General features: G+C 52.2%; 1 protein-coding gene across 9 annotated transcripts in view; it reads right to left on the bottom strand.

The window, feature by feature from the left end:
• Positions 1-15,422, bottom strand: part of CTIF (cap binding complex dependent translation initiation factor) — a 302,316-nt gene that overhangs the window by 136,391 nt on the left and 150,503 nt on the right. For all 9 annotated transcript variants that reach the window (XM_059894009.1, XM_059894012.1, XM_059894003.1 and 6 more), the window contains one exon: positions 5,889-5,965. In XM_059894009.1, coding sequence (XP_059749992.1) covers positions 5,889-5,965 — 77 coding nt within the window. The remainder of the gene's footprint in view (positions 1-5,888; positions 5,966-15,422) is intronic.

Below are 15,422 nucleotides of genomic sequence, written 5' to 3'. Positions count from 1 at the left end.
GGTTACTCTCCTGATACACTTGGGGAACCCAGCAAACACCAAGATTAAGGAGCGTTTACAGAGGCTTGCCCCATCACTCCATCCTGGGACCTGCCTTATCCATTAAACAAAAACTTAAAAAAAAATTTGAGATATAATTCACTTACCACAAAATCTACCCTTTTAAATCACAAAATCCAGGGTTTTTAGTATCTTCCCAAAATTGCATACCCATCACCATTAATTCCAGATGCCCTGTTCATTTTTATCAGTGACCTAGATGATGTCACAGAAAGCTGGCAAAATCAAATCTGACGGCTGACTCTAATGTTGTCCCCAGGGAAAGAGCCTGGCACCCAGGGAGGGTTTGGGCACATGGCGGCAGAGGAGGAGACGGAGAAATGAGATTGTAAATTGGTTCTACGGTTAGAGGACAGCAAGCCACTGTCATGGTCGATCATAGGACAGAGGCAGCAAGAGCTGCTGGGGGCTCTGCTCACCCTGCAGCGTCCAGGCTGTGGCCCGACTGCACCATCTGGGGACCCAGGGAGGGGGTGGCACTCAGATGTGGGGACAGCTTGCTCTCCTGCCTCTCGCCCAGCAGAGCCATCTGATACTAGCTGGCGATGACTGTGCCATTCTTTCCTTCTTTTCAAATCTGCTTTGCACATGGAGTAAATTAACCGTTCTGAGACCTCACTTCATGAAACAAATTAATTTGGAGAATGGCTCTCCTGTCTCCCCAGCCGCACGGGCATCGTGCGATGGACCCCTAATGCTTCCATTAGCTGCCCCACTCTCACTGTTAGGAGGCCAGCTCTGGAGCCTGCGGGGTCTACTGGGACTTCTAACGTCTGGGCTGGGCCCCGTCAGGAGCCAGGAGCTCCGGCTTTTCTCTTCTCTTTAGTTCAGTTGCGGGTAGTGGCAGCAGTGAGCTCCACCCATCCGGCTCTGTTTCTAGGGAGTTTTGTGGGAGCGACATCCGGGGCGGTGGGAATCCCTGGTTCCCACATCTGTTTCACTGAGGCTTTCACAGTCTCACCCTAATGTCCTCCCATCTCCCTTCCAAATCCCCCTCGTGACTCGTGGCTAATTCAGTGCCCACCTCCTCAGGAAGCATTCTGTAACCACTCTCGCTGGCTCCCTTCTTTGAACCCCCTCGCGGGAACACATGCGTGCTACGTAGTCGTGCCCCACGTTCTGGTGGCTTCTGAGGCCAGTTGTGCAAGCTCTACCTCAGGCCCTTGAGACCGGGGACCACGCCTGGCACTTCTCTGGTTTCTCTGCAGCATGGAATGTAGCACAGAGCACTGCCCCATCAATCCTAGTTGGAGAGTTAAAGAGTGCTTCACTGTGGTGTTCGCTGTGATGTGCCACCCCGGGCCCTGCTCAGAAATGACACACTCGCCCCTGGCTGCTGGATGCGCTGTGGCAGACAGCCCTCGGCGGTCAGCCCTACAGAAGTTGTCTGGGGCGGAGAGCTGCCGGCTCAAGGTCAAGGCACTCCCCATCTGATGACTAGAGCAGACACAGGGATACAAAGACCTGCCCCTTCTCTCCATCTTGGGACAACTCTAAAGAGTCACCCCAACTTCAGAACTTCCCGTAGAATCAGAACTCCCCACCCAGACTGTGCTGCAACCCACCTCCTCCCTCTGCCCAATCCTGCTGCCCTCCCTTTCCGTGACCCCAAGGGCACTCCTTAGCAAGTGTCCTGCCCAATAATCTCCATCCCAGACTCTGCTTCCCAGGGAGCACAGACCATGACCTTCATTCATGGCCTCAGATGTCCATCTCTTCAAATGGAGCAGGGGTGGGGGGAGTAGAGAAAACCCCTGCATCCCTCCGGAGGTGAGACCTCACTCAAGGTCAACACAGGCAGTGGGTCAGCGGCATGGCCGGGACTCAGCCCTCCAGAGTTTGCCCCTCTGCCCTGCATCCTGAGGGTAAGGAGCTCAGGGCAGAAGACGAACCTCAGCGGACCCCCTTCCAGTCGGCAGGTCTCTGGCTTGGGTGGGGATAGAGCAACCGGAGGCATGTTGCTCTTTCAGGAATGCGTGAAATACTCATTTAGTACATTCATATCATGAAATGCATAATTTTGTCTGAAATCAGCAAACATCCTCGATTAGTTTCGCAAAATAAACAAGTGGTTACCAGTTGTCCATGTTTTGAGACCATTTTAAAGGAGAAAACTTTTGAACTGTTCACGAGCTTAACCTTTTTTTTTTTTTTTTTTGCAAAATGAGGAAAAGACGCCCACAACTCAATTTTAGACACAGAGGCCCTCGAAGCAGCGCACAGAATGTGGGAGCAGAGTCTGCAGATGGTTGCTCTAGAGGGGCCCTCCTTCCCCGCCAGCCCCGACAGCGGGAGCAAAGCTTTAAAAGTTGATCCCTGAGAAGGAACAATTGACCCTGGGTGCCTTGCCCCTGGAGGTGATGCAAGGAAAGTTCCCTGGGCTCAAGCAAACCCGCACTCATGGGGATTTGGGACAATAGCCCCATCCCTGCACCCCGCCACCGCAGACATCTGCACTCCACTGTCACCTTACATTGTTTTCTGAGTACCTCGGATCCCCCTGTGATCTTAGCTGGCGCTAAGACCATTTCCCGGTGCCTTACAAGGATGAGCTTGGTTAAGCCTCCCAATTAATGAACCCATTTTACAGAAGAGGAAATAAAGTTGTCAAGGTATAGAGTAATTTGCCAAAATCACGGAGTTAATGAGTAGGAAAGGTGGCATTCACATCCGGCATCTAATTCCACGGCATATGCCTCGGACATCAGAGAATAAAAGCAGTAAGGGCACACTCAAGACCTCAAGAGGCCACCGGGAACTAGGATATAATCTAGACTTCCGTCAAGACTAGGGCTCTAGAGCCCAGTTTAGAAATTCCTGCTGCAGGCTGTGGGGTAGCACGGACCCCCAGGTTCAGCAACCTGCCGAGCTGCCGAGAGTTTGCAGCGATCAGACACCAGGTCCTCTGCAGTCAGACGGAAGGCCGCAGACCCCTGCAGGCCTTCCGGGAGAGCCTCAGAGACACCAGGGGGATGGAGCGGGCCACCTCCCTTCATGTGACACTGCAGCCACCCTCCTAATTATGCACCCACCAGCTCCCTGCTCTTGGCTTTTTCTAGGTCAGAGGTCCACCTGAGGCTGTGGAGTCGAAAAGGCTGGAGCTGCAGTCAGCAGGGGTGAGTTCAGCTCTGCTACTTAGCTGAGCAATGTTGGCTAGTGTCCCTGGCCTCAGCTATTCCATCTGTTAAGAGGGGAAACAGCACCTTTTCTCCCTTGCAACAGAGGGGGAGAGATCAGAGGCATGACACAGATAGATGCTGGCTGTGCCCTTGGCCACCACATCTGATTCTGGTCACCTCCCCCTCTGCCACCAGGGAATGCAAGCCTCACTACTAGGAAGGTTAACCTGCTGTACAAAAGTGTTAACTATCAAGGTCAAATATAAAGGTTTGGGGCTCAGCAAGGCCGTGACTATCTATCATCAGCTGGAAGGTTAGGGTCGACTGGATAACATCCTGTAGCCGTTCCTCAAATGCCAGAATCACACGCTCCACCAAGGAGGACTCGGGAGGCCCCCGGTGCTGGCTGCCTGCTTTCAGACAAAGAGGTCCTTCAAGTGTCCGGCTGCCTGCTCTTCTCCTGAAAGTCCCCATTGCCTGCGGACTCTGTGACGGCCGAGTGTTGACCTGCACCATATTCCAGATTGTGACTAAAGGTGGGGCCCCGACCGGCACACAGCACAGGCTCAACGCGTGTCTGCCATGCTGAATGGCAGAGTCCGAGCCCCTGATGGTCAAGACGTTTGTTGCTTGAGTCCGTCTTTGGTCCAGAGGAACGCTCTCTCCTTTCATTTCAGCTGATTTCCTGCAGTTCGGGTCCCGGGGAAGGTGGGCGGCCGCTCCTCGGCGCTCGGTATAAATCTTTCAAGAGTTTACTGGCATGCACGTCCTTTCCCTGTAGCCTCCTCTTCCCTGGCCCTGGCCCGTTAGCCTCTCCTCACAGGACATACTTTCCATCCCTTTAATCATCTTTATTGCCTTGCTTTGGACCCAGTCCCGGGTCCACATCCTTTGCGAGGTGTGCTGACCTAACTGGGCATTTGTTAACACAAGCGAGGCTCAGCCGGAAGGCCGGCTTCCCGGTGCCTGCATGTCACGATCCTTTTCCTACATTCCTGGGTCACGCCGCCGCTTTCCGGAGACCTGCACTGTCCAGGGGCTCCTGCTGAGTGAGGTGACCTGGCCCACAAGCGGAGGCGCGGCCGATCTGGACGCTGAGAGCAGCCTGCCCTTGCCTGGGCCCACAGGGTGACTTCTCCTATGGAAGCTCGGGGACTCCCCACACCTCCACACACACTCTGGGGACCACAGGGCAGGGGAGGAGCGACAGCCAGCCTCTGCTCTTCCTGACACCTCCCCAGTCCCTTGTGAACCCCATTCCTCCTTTAGGGGGTGCTCCCTATGTCTTCTCTTTGCGGGGAACCCAGCAATCAGGAATTAGCCTCCGTGAAGCTGCACAACAAGAAGGCAGCACACACGGTGCGATGACTACACTCTGGTCAGGCCGGGAATAGGCTTGGTCCAACTCTCCCTGCTCAGTTTCCCCTTCTGACGCCACTACAGAAAGTGCCTGGTGGTTTCTAAGCCCGGACTGCCTTCCTCCCAGATGGCTGTACACTCACTGTCCTCTGGGGCTGTTTTGGTTCCACTAACTCCACCGGCTGATGACATTCCGGGGGCCTGGTCCTCCATCCACCCTGAGTTGCGGCCACCACCCAACACGCCTCGTTCAGGGCCCGCGTGTGGAGGGAGGGATCAGGGACCCTGGGCAGCCCTAGTCTCCAGGAAGCTGCACAAGAAGAGGCATTTCTAGTATTCTGAGGAAGCATGTTGACTGGGCTTTTTTTTTGGCTCTCTTGAGATGAGAACATGCTCTGTTCATTAAAGGTAAAACCACAAGGCATCACCTTTAACTAAGAAGAAATTCCCTGTAGAGGAGAACCTCATTTTAATTCTTCAAGCAGAAGCCTTCCTTCCTCCGTCCCTCCGTCCCTCCCTCCCTTCCTTCCTCGCTTCCCTCCTTCTCTTCCTCCCTGCTCCCTCTCTCATTTCCATCCAGAAATCATCTATGCACATTCTAACAAACAAACAAACAAACAAATACTCTAACTCTGCTTTTGCACAAATGGCCACATACTAAAACACTGTTCTGCACCCGGACTCTTCCATTTGGAATGCTCCTTGAAGACCTTTCCCTGTCAGACAGCCTTTAAGGAAACAAAGGCTCAGCCTCCCAGACGCCCAACATCAGCTGTTTGTTCCTATCCAGGGCTACCCCAGGCACTTTTTCTGGCCCCTTGCTGTCACCCAGCCCTCTGCTGGATGCCAGGGGAGATCCTGGTTTCTGCTTTAGTTTAAGTGAGCCCCAACCCCCCAGGCATTCGAGAGAAGCAGCATGTGCAGTTCTGATCTGTGTGTCGCTGTCACAGCAGAACCCAGCATGGGCCAGGGACGGCTCCCAGGACAGGGCAGAGGAAAGACAGTCCTGGAACTGTGAGCTCCAGAGCCTCCTGGAGGCTGTGTCTCAAAACACACGTCGGCAGGTCCTGGTCCCCTGAGGACCGTTACTGTTGCTGCATGGTCAGTGGAAAGAGCTTTTCTCTTCCTGAACTGCCAAACCTGCCCTGGACTCCTGAATAGATCCAATCCCAGGGCCAACCAAGAGGCGGGCAGCCGCCGCCGCCCCCGGTCACCAGCCCACTGAGCCTATGTCGCCTCTTGTTGCATCGGCTGATGACCAGGAAAAGCCAAACACAGGACAGGACTGTGGCTCCAGAAGGGCCGGCAGAGGCAGAGAAAACCCAAAGCTGGCGATGGAGAGTCTCCTACCTTCGGTCATTTCTCCTCCTCCGGAACAACTTCTTCGTGTGCGCAATCTCCACCTCATGGGGCATCGGGTGGTAGCCCTGTGTGTTTGGGGGAGGAAGAGAGGATTGTCAGTAAATCTTCTGAAAGAGAGCAAAGAACTTCCGGGTCTGAACTAACTACAACAACACCTATGATGAAACGAAATCGAGAGTTTGGAAAGGCTAGACTCTGGCCACCAAATCCAGGCTGAAAAATGGAGAACACTAGAGTTAATGAGTTTCCCACCAGATGACAATGCTGGAATTATAGAACCAAAGAACAGTGGGGACACAAAGGGGTCCCTAGAATTTGTCATATCCAGTCACTCAAATTACAGATGGGAACACTCAGGTCCAGAGAGGTGGATGAGCCAGTTCAAGGTCTAGCAGAGAATTAGCAAGAGAATTAGATCCTGGAATCACTGGCTGATGGAGGACAAGTTGGCCCTCTAACATCAAGCTTCCTAACACAATGGGAATGTTAATATCTTCTCTGAGCTGTTGAGAGGACCAAGGAGATGCAGCCTCCTTGCAAATCCTGAGCCTCATGCAGAGGGAATGTGCTAGGACCCAGGTCTCCTCATCCTAGTCCAGGATGCCTCATGCAATTCTTACCCAAGATCTTTGTTACTTATACTCCTGGGGTATATTTAGAGGAAACATGCAAATAGCTAAATGCTTTTTTTAAACTTTTAACTGGGGAAAATCCTAAAGATGGTCTTTTGCATATTGTCATCATGATAACAACTATGTATATATTTATATCAAGATCAGAGGGAGACCCTCTATTCATAATGCAGGGTTGATCTTGCAAATGCTGGGCCACAGGCAGAATTATTTGCAGAAGTTGGGCTGATGGCCAGCTCTCTTCTTACCATTTCCCTCCCCCCAGAAAACTGTGTTCTGGTGGGACATGGGAAAGCACTGCCATTCCATTATGGGCAGGCTGGGGTGAGGTGGGAGGGGTTGAGGGTCTTAGGCCTGGAGGCCTGGCTTGGGCCTGGGACACCTGGGTATGGGTCCTGATGCAGAATCCATAGCCTGAGCATGGCCCCCATGCCGCCCACAAGGCCCTGGGTGTGCACAGGGTCAGAGGGTGTGACGGGGCTCAGTGTGCTGGAGAGGGCATAGTGAGAGCCCATTTAGCACCCGCCCCCCACGCACTTTACAGACAGGGAGACAGAAGCCCAGACCCCCTCCATGGCAAGGGCACATGCAGCCCTCTGGATCTGGGCTCCTAGCGGAGGGTCCTGCTGGGCCTTCTCAGGGCTTAGCCCCCAGCCACGGGGCTAAGCAGCCCTGGACATGGGCAGCCCGGCCAGTCTTGAGGTGCTTCCTGGGGCGGGCACGGGGAGGACAACAGGCTCAGGAGGACACGGGGACCTTGGCCTTTCAGACGCTTGGCCGAGACTCCTATTGAGTCCAGGGAGGGAAGGGCACATTTCAAATTTTATTTTATTTAATTTATATTATTTATATTGACAGTCCCTCCCTCACACCCTGTCTCTTGGTTGCAACAATCGGACCAAGAAGGCATGAATGAATTCTGGCTCGGACAGGCACAATGGGCCTCTGCTGCTTTAGGATGTGCTTTGTTTAATGGTTTTCTCAAAGGATATTATTTGCTTTCTTTAATACAAAACACAAACAAGGAAAAGCAGCAAGTCTTCCCCTCTCATTTCCCCTCTCCCACCCTCACCCAGCTCCGGGCTGGCCCCTTCCCTCCCTCCGGCCTCAGGTCACCACAGGAACACACTGGGCGTGCCCCGTGGAGACAATGGAAGGAAGCCGAGCCTGGATGGGGAGCTGAGCTCTGAGGCCGGGCCGAGGGAGCTGTCGGGACACTTGGCCTTCCACGAGCTCAGAAGGTGCCAGGCTCCCGTCTGGGCCCCAGAGTCCTGGGCTCTGACCTGCATCCTGGCCTGCCCACCCCCCACCCCCGGCCACAGGGCTGCAGCAGAGGGGAGCTGCCCTGGTGACCCAGCCTCGGCATGGAGTCCTAGCTCTCTGCCAGGACTCAGTGTGGCCCAGGGGCATGCGGGACCCCTCAGGGCTTCTAATGAAGCCACTGCTCTGACCGCTGTGTCCATCCATCTATCGCCTCCAAATTACTACATATGTATGTACATATATAAAATATCATCGCAGTTAAAAGCCTGGGATCTGGAGCCACACTGTGAACTGCCAGCTCCTGGCTCTTCCTCTTGATGGCTATGTGACTTTGAGCAGGTGACCTAACCTCTACGTGCCTCAGTTTCCACACCTGTAAAATGGAGATAATAATAGGCTCCTGGGGTCCCTGTGAGGGTTAAGTGTGTTGATAAACATGTAAAGAACGTAGAACGGTGCCTGGTGCGCAGACACCTCAGCAAGTACCTCTGGTGTTGTCACTGCCATCGTTGGCGTCATCACCATCGTCATCAGTGGCAGCAGAACCATTTCTCCCACCATCCTGACACTCTGCTCAGGGCCGAGTGCACCAGGACAAGCAAGGCTGCTCTGGTCCCTCTCCTCATGGGGCCCCCAGTCTTGGCAGAGAGAGTCCAGTGGAGCTGGTTTGCAGGGGAGGAGGGTGTAGGAAGCTTAGGTTAGGGAAGGTGGAGGGAATTAGCAGAGAGCCTGGTGACCAGGTGGTGTGCTGGGGAAGGATGGAGGAGTTCTGCCTGTGTTCTCTTTGGCCTGAGGCTGGAAGACCCCAATGGGAGGCCAGAAATCAGCTGAACAAAGTGACAAAGGTGACAGAACAAAGCCTTGCACCTCTAAGGTCTTCCCTCCCCAGGAATAACCCAGGCCAGTGCTATAGAGGACTGGTCCCACCCACAAGATCAGCTGGGGCCCCAGCCTACTGGCACCATGGTGAATAAATGAATGAATGCCACCTTCCCTGGGGCGCTTATGTAGAACTTTCAGACGGTCTTGTATAAAATGGGGTGCACGGTATTTATACAAGCTTTACTGGAGGACCCTCTTCAATTAGCCACTTAGTTCTTCAAACTCAAGCTGGTGGTGGTACCATGTGACACACACAACTCAAGATGCTGCCCACACTTCCCCCAAAACAAGGGCATTTGGGTATCAAGAGAGGCAAATATGAGGCCAAAAGAGGAAGACAGAGGGAGAAAGTCTGTGCTTAGCCACGATCTGCCATCAGATTAGCTGCTGGCCTAGGCTGGCAAAAGTTCTTTAAAGCCATTGGCGGGAGACGAGGCTTGTACATGAATGTTCATAGCAGTAGTATTCATAATAGCCAAGAATGGAAACAACCCAAATGTCCAATAACTGATGTTTGGATAAATACGTGGTAGCTCCATACAATGGAGTATTACATGGCTATAAAAAGAGACGAAGTTCTGATACATGCTACAGCACGGGTGAATCTACCAAAGACCACATATGGTTTGATTTCATTTTTATGAAATGTCCAGAAATGGCAAATCTGCAGAGATGGAAAGTAGATGAGAGGTTGCCAGTGTCTGGGGAGAGAAAGAATGGGGAGTGACTGCCAATGGGCTCCAGGTTTCTTCTGGGGATAATGAAAATATTCTGGAATTGGACAGTGGCAATTGTTGCACCATCTCATAAAGATACTAAAAACCATTTACTCATATATTTTAAAGGGTGAATTTTATGGCATGTAAATTATATCTCAGTTTTTAAAAGGTGGAAAACATATTCCAGGTAGAGGCAATAGCAAGTGTTTTGGAAAAAAAAAAATCCAGCCACGGTGAAAACTGTGCCCCCCTCTCACTCAATTCCTCTACAGAAAGCAGCTGCCCTAAAACATAGTTCCTACGAAAGGGCTGGAGAGGGTGGTATGTGTAGGCAAGGGGCATCCGACGACAAGAGTGACTAATAAGGAATCTGGGAAGGCACATGAGTTGGTATTTCCAGGCCCGGCCAGGGGTGATGGGGTTCTGGCTTTAGACCAGTGACCCCCTCCCTGCTTTGTAGATAGAATGTACCTCTTGAGTGGAGAATGGGAAATTTATCAGGCTTGTCCGAATGATCGTTTAAGAGTATACAGTATAAAAAAACAAAACAAATATTTTTAAGAGGGTGGATCTCATGTCATGTATACTAAATAAAATAAAAGGTCACAGAACTAAAAAAAAAAAAAAAAAAGAGTATACAGTAGTCTTTGCTCTATTTCTTTACTCAATAAATTCTTCTATTCTATGTTTTGAAAGAGCCCCATCGGGACGTCAGTCCAGGTATGAGCATCCCCCCTCCCCCCAGATAAACAAGAGCCCCACCAGCCTCTGGTTTACCAGCTGGTTTGTGTGTTTCCTCAGCCGGAGTCAGGTGAGCCTCTGTAGTATCAGCCTGGACCACCCAGGCCCTGCCTGCTCTTCCTCCGCCTCTCTGCATGGGAACACTTCTCCCTTTAGCTCTGAGACCTGGCTGCAGTTCCCCTCTGTCTAACCTCTGACCACTTTCAATAACTAAGTGGGCCTGGGAGACAAGTAGATTATATAAAACAAGCCTCTCCAGGGAGGGAGGGAAGATAATACTCCTTCTGCGTGCAGCTTGGGCAGAGGACACGTGAAACACACACACACACTCTCTCTCTCTCAGTCTCTCTCTCTCTCCTGTCCCAGAGGTCAGCACTGGTCTAAGATGCGGCACCATGGGCAGCGTGTTACTGCTCTGGCTGCTGAAACCCGTCACGTAAAGTCTGCCCATTCCAGGGCAGGCTGAAGCTAATACCTCACCACCTGGGACGGCAGGTATTTCTGGGGGATTAAAGGCAGCTGCAGCAGAGCTGCTGACCGCAGACCGGCAGTGCAGGGGCCTTACTCTGAGACGACAGCTACAAACAAACATATCTTGGGTCTGGGGGTGAGGATATGGGAGGGAGGGCAACGAAAGCACGCTGGGCAAGGCAGCATGTGTGCCGGGTGGCACTGAGACCAGCTGCCTCTGTGATAAGCGTGATGCACGTCCAATGAGCCACAGGCTCCCCTCCCCCCATCCCTCCACACTTCCCCACCCGCCCAACCATCCACCCTTTCCCCATCCAGCCATCCACCCGCCCAACCATCCACCCTTCCCCCATCCACCCATCCACCCATCCATCCATCCATCCTACCATGCATCCTATAAATACTGTCGTTTTAGACACTGCAGATACAGTAGTGAAAGAGCAATAGGCAAAATGCTTGTTTTTACAGAGCACACATTCTAGTGAAAGGAGAGAGATGACAAATAAATAGATAATATGATCAATGATGAAAAATGCTATCGAGCAGAACAAGGCAGGACAAAGGGATGAGAGCGGCAGCTGTGGCGGTGGTCAGGGGAGAGCTGTCCATTACTTGCCATCCATCCACCCATCTGTCCATCCTTGGTTCTTCTTCACCCAAGCAGCTCTCAAGGCCTACTATGTGCCAGGTGCATCAGATGGGAATACCAGAATGAAGAGACCCAGTCCCAGCCCTAGGAGCTCAGGGGAACACAAATAAGCAAGCTGATGCATGCCGTGCGTCACGGTAGAGGTTGTATAGATGCCTCTGGCAGCCCCGAGGAAGGAACGAGGACCTTTGCTGGGAGAAGGGTCAGGGAGGCCTTCGCCAGGGTGGTACCTGCGCTGAGTGCTAATGGGTTGACAGGAGCACAAGGGAGAAGAAGAAGGTGCGTTACAACGTCCACTGCGGGCCAACACACGCCAGGGTCACAGGTGGATTGTGTGGAGACACGCTGGCACTACAGGAGGAGACAGAGGCACCGGGTACTCTGAGGGCCAGGGGGGCGCTCCTGACCACAGTGTCGCGTGCAGTGTCTCCACCCCTACAGTGGGTAGAATTGCGTGCCCCCAAAAGATCAGTTGGAGTCTTAACCCTGGGTACAGGTGAATGCGACCTTATTTGGAAACAGGATCTTTGCAGATATGATGGAGTTAAGACGCGGTCATACAAAATTAGGGTGGTCCTAAATCCTATGACTGGTGTCCTTATAAGAAGAAGGAAATTTGGACAGAGACAGAGGGAAGAAGGCTATGTGAACATGGAAGCAATGTTTGGAGGGACGCAGCTTCAAGCCAAGGAACAGCGAGGATTGCTGGCAGCCACCGGAAGCTAGGAGAGGCAAGAAAGGATTCTTCCTTAGAGTCTCCAGAGGGAGCGTGGCCCTGCTGACACCTTGCATCTGACTTCTAGCCTTTAGAACTGTGAGACTGTAAATTTCTGTTGCTTTAAGCCACCTAGTTGATGGTGGCTCCAGCACCCAAAACTAGGAGATAATAAATCGCTCTTGTTCTAAGCCAACAGCGTGTTGGCACTTTGTTATGGCAGCACCCTGCCCCCCCACCCCCACCCTTCCTGGGCCAGGAGACGAATACAGGTGGAAGAGTAGGCAAAATCATCTGTGCTTTAAAAAAGGGTCATTTTTCTACCTGGATTTCCTTTGCCAAAATGGAGTTGCATTTGTGAAAGTTACGTGCTCACCAGGTAATTTCACCGTGTTGGCAACCTGTTTTTACCAAGGAGGAAGGAGAGGCTCAGTAAGGTCCAGGAAGTTCCTCTGGGCCACCCAACCAGTTGGCAGCAGCCTGTACCTGCCGCCTCCAAGGCTCACACTCCCAACTGTGATGTCACTCAGCCTGCAGCACCAGGGCAGAGACGTGGAGGTGGAACCACTGGGGGCATGAGAGGGCACCTCCTGCCCGACCTCTGACCCCATGGTGCCGGGCCATGCACTCTGGGTCCCAGCAAGTGAGGAAGTGGCTCAGCGCAAGCTCCGACCTGTGCTGGAGCCACCGTTGGACGGCCCCATTTCTGTCCATGGTGCCGCCCACCAGGCGTGAGGATGGAGAGCTGGTGTCCCTGGGCGCTGGTTCAGATGCCGTCCCATGTCTGCCCTGCAGAGTGCATGCCCGTGTGTGCTCACTGTGACCTCTGCGATGACCCTGGCCATGGCCCCTTTGGCAGGCCTCTGCCCCCCTCTCTCTAGGGGGTGGCACTCATGACACCAAGCTTACCCTGCCCTTCACTCCCCAGGTTTGTGGGGCCAGGGCCCCTGGCTACTGCTCTGCCTGGTTCCCCTTCAATCTTGCGGGACGAGGTTTAGAAGTGCCCCACAGAGCTCAGTCCCACGGCCAGCAGCTTCATGGAACCCCAGGCCCACTTTCCTTTCAAGAGAGATTCTCCTGATATTCCCGTGACCTGTGACCTCTGACCACTGACCTTGGACCAGGGTCTGATAGAAATCATCCAGGCTTAACTATCTCACAGGTCTATTCTCTCTCTTTCTCACACACCAGCTCTTTGCAAAGGGAGAGTGTGTTACACAAATACAAGAGAGCCTTCCTCCTGTTGTGTGAAGACCCCCGGACTGTGGTAGACCTGGACGGGCCTTCAGTAGGAGGTGATGCGGCTGGGAAATGCTGGAGCTGGAAGGGAAGGCTGCGGATCCCAGCCCAGGTGAGGCAGCAGCGGGAGGTTCCAAGTGGGGCATCGGAAGCTGTGCTCAAGGTGACTCCAACCAGAAATAAATACAGGATCACAAGACTCCACTGCCAGGACACCTGGAGCTTGGTTCTTTTCTACACATTAGCTGTCTTTTCCCACACACACCAGTCTCCTGACAGGTAAGCCCTGTGGCCCCAGCTCTACCCTCTCCAGCGACCCGCCCGTCCGCCCCCATCTCTCCTGGATACCGACTCTCCACCTGGCCTCTTGGAAACCACAGCCCCTCTCCTCTTCTTCACAAGCTTGCGTATTGGCCCTACCTGTCACTCCCAAGGATGCTTTGAAACACATGGAAACTAATGGCTTCTTTCTCTCCAGAAAATTCCAGATGGCCCAGAGTGGAGGACCCCATGAACCGTGACTCAGAGGAACTGGATGTTGGTTCTGCCGTGCCCAGTGGGCAAGCCCAGGGAGCTGGAGCCCCACAGAGGCAGGACAGACTCAGGCCAAGCCAGCCGGGATTCCCCACGTCCCTGTCTCTGGCTTGACACGGGGGCCGGCGGTATGAAGGAAACATAGCACTTGGCAACTTAAGGGGCCATAAAAATACCAAGTACAGCTCCTCTGACAAAGAGTTTGTCTCAACCGTGGAGCCTTCCTCTTGCTAGGGTCATGTTTTTTCATAGCTTCTAAGAAGTTATCCTACCAAGCTCCACATGGGCAGGATGTGTGGGTCACGTCCAAGCTGAAACAAACAGGTAATGTTTCTAAAATTCCTGGAATCTCAAGGCTGCACAGCTATTCAGAGAAGCCGACCTGTTTCAGAAAGAAAGGTGGGAGGCGGGAGGCTAAACCATGTTTAAATCCGTGATTTTCTACCTTTTCTTTTAATTTATTTTTTTTAATCAGCAGAGACCCTTTTAAGAACAATACCTCAGCTGGAGTCCCAATATAAAAACAAAGATAAAGGTAGACGGGGCAGAGATGCAGAGGCTGCCTCTGAACCACCAACGTCACTCGCTGCCTCCACCCCTGCCCCCCACTCACAGTCTGGACTGTGAACCTAGCCGCCACCCACTCTGAAAGGCTGGATGCTGGCTCCACAAGAACTGGACATTCTTCCAGAAACGGAGCCTAACTGAGGCTCTCTGGCAAGGGTTTAGTGGGGTCTACTGCACATGAATATCTTGCCTGTGGCAGCCTTTGGGGTGCGAGCCCACAGCATTTATCCAGCACGCAGGGGTCTGTGTCTGCACTGTAGTGTGGTTACAGAGGCCAGGTCGCTGGCATGTGGCCTTCCTTGGGTGCACTAAGCTAATAAAACCCATCCCTCCTTTTTCCTTCAAGTTGGGTTTCTCACTGCAACAGCCAAGAGTCTTGACTAATAAACCCACACAGCCTTTAGGCAACCTGGGCCCCAGCTCTGTTGCCAAACTTGGATACCACTGGGCAGTTATGTCACCCAGCCCTCTCCTCCTTCTTGTGGAAAATGTGGATGAAAACATTTGCTTTTCCTGCCTCCTGTGTCATGATTGCTTGTCTTCCTTTGATTTCATGAGCCAATCAGTTACCCTTTTAATCTTTAAATATATTTTGAGTTGGGGTTCTGTCACTTGCACCCAAAAGAGTCCTAAATAATTCAGCATGATACAACTTTAGGTATTGTTACGGTTGTTTTTAGTATATCCATGAAGTCCTGGAAAGCAAACACGACTGTCCCTGCCCCCTCCCACTGGTAGCCATGTCAGGAAACGATGCACTGAGCAATGTCAAATACTGATGACATTGACTCGATAATTTCTGAGTAAACAGAAAAAAATAAGCGAGAACATTGGTACAAAGGACAGGACTACAAACCAATAGAAAAATGTTAGAAAATTGTTTTTATGTTACATTGTGTAAAATGTAAAGGAAACAATTACTAAAGTGCTGCTTTTTCAACCACTGTCAGATGACACAAACAGATGGAGAGATATACCATGTTCTTGGACTGGAAGAATCAATATTGTGAAAATGACTATACTACCCAAAGCAATCTACAGATTCAATGCAATCCTATCAAATTACCAATGGCATTTTTTACAGAACTAGAACAAAAAATCTTCAAATTT

The sequence above is a fragment of the Balaenoptera ricei genome, chromosome 14, assembly GCF_028023285.1.
Source record: "Balaenoptera ricei isolate mBalRic1 chromosome 14, mBalRic1.hap2, whole genome shotgun sequence".
NCBI classification, from domain to species: domain Eukaryota; kingdom Metazoa; phylum Chordata; class Mammalia; order Artiodactyla; family Balaenopteridae; genus Balaenoptera; species Balaenoptera ricei.
The sequence above is the reverse complement of the archived record's forward strand: the minus strand, read 5'-3'. Positions and strand labels throughout refer to the sequence as shown.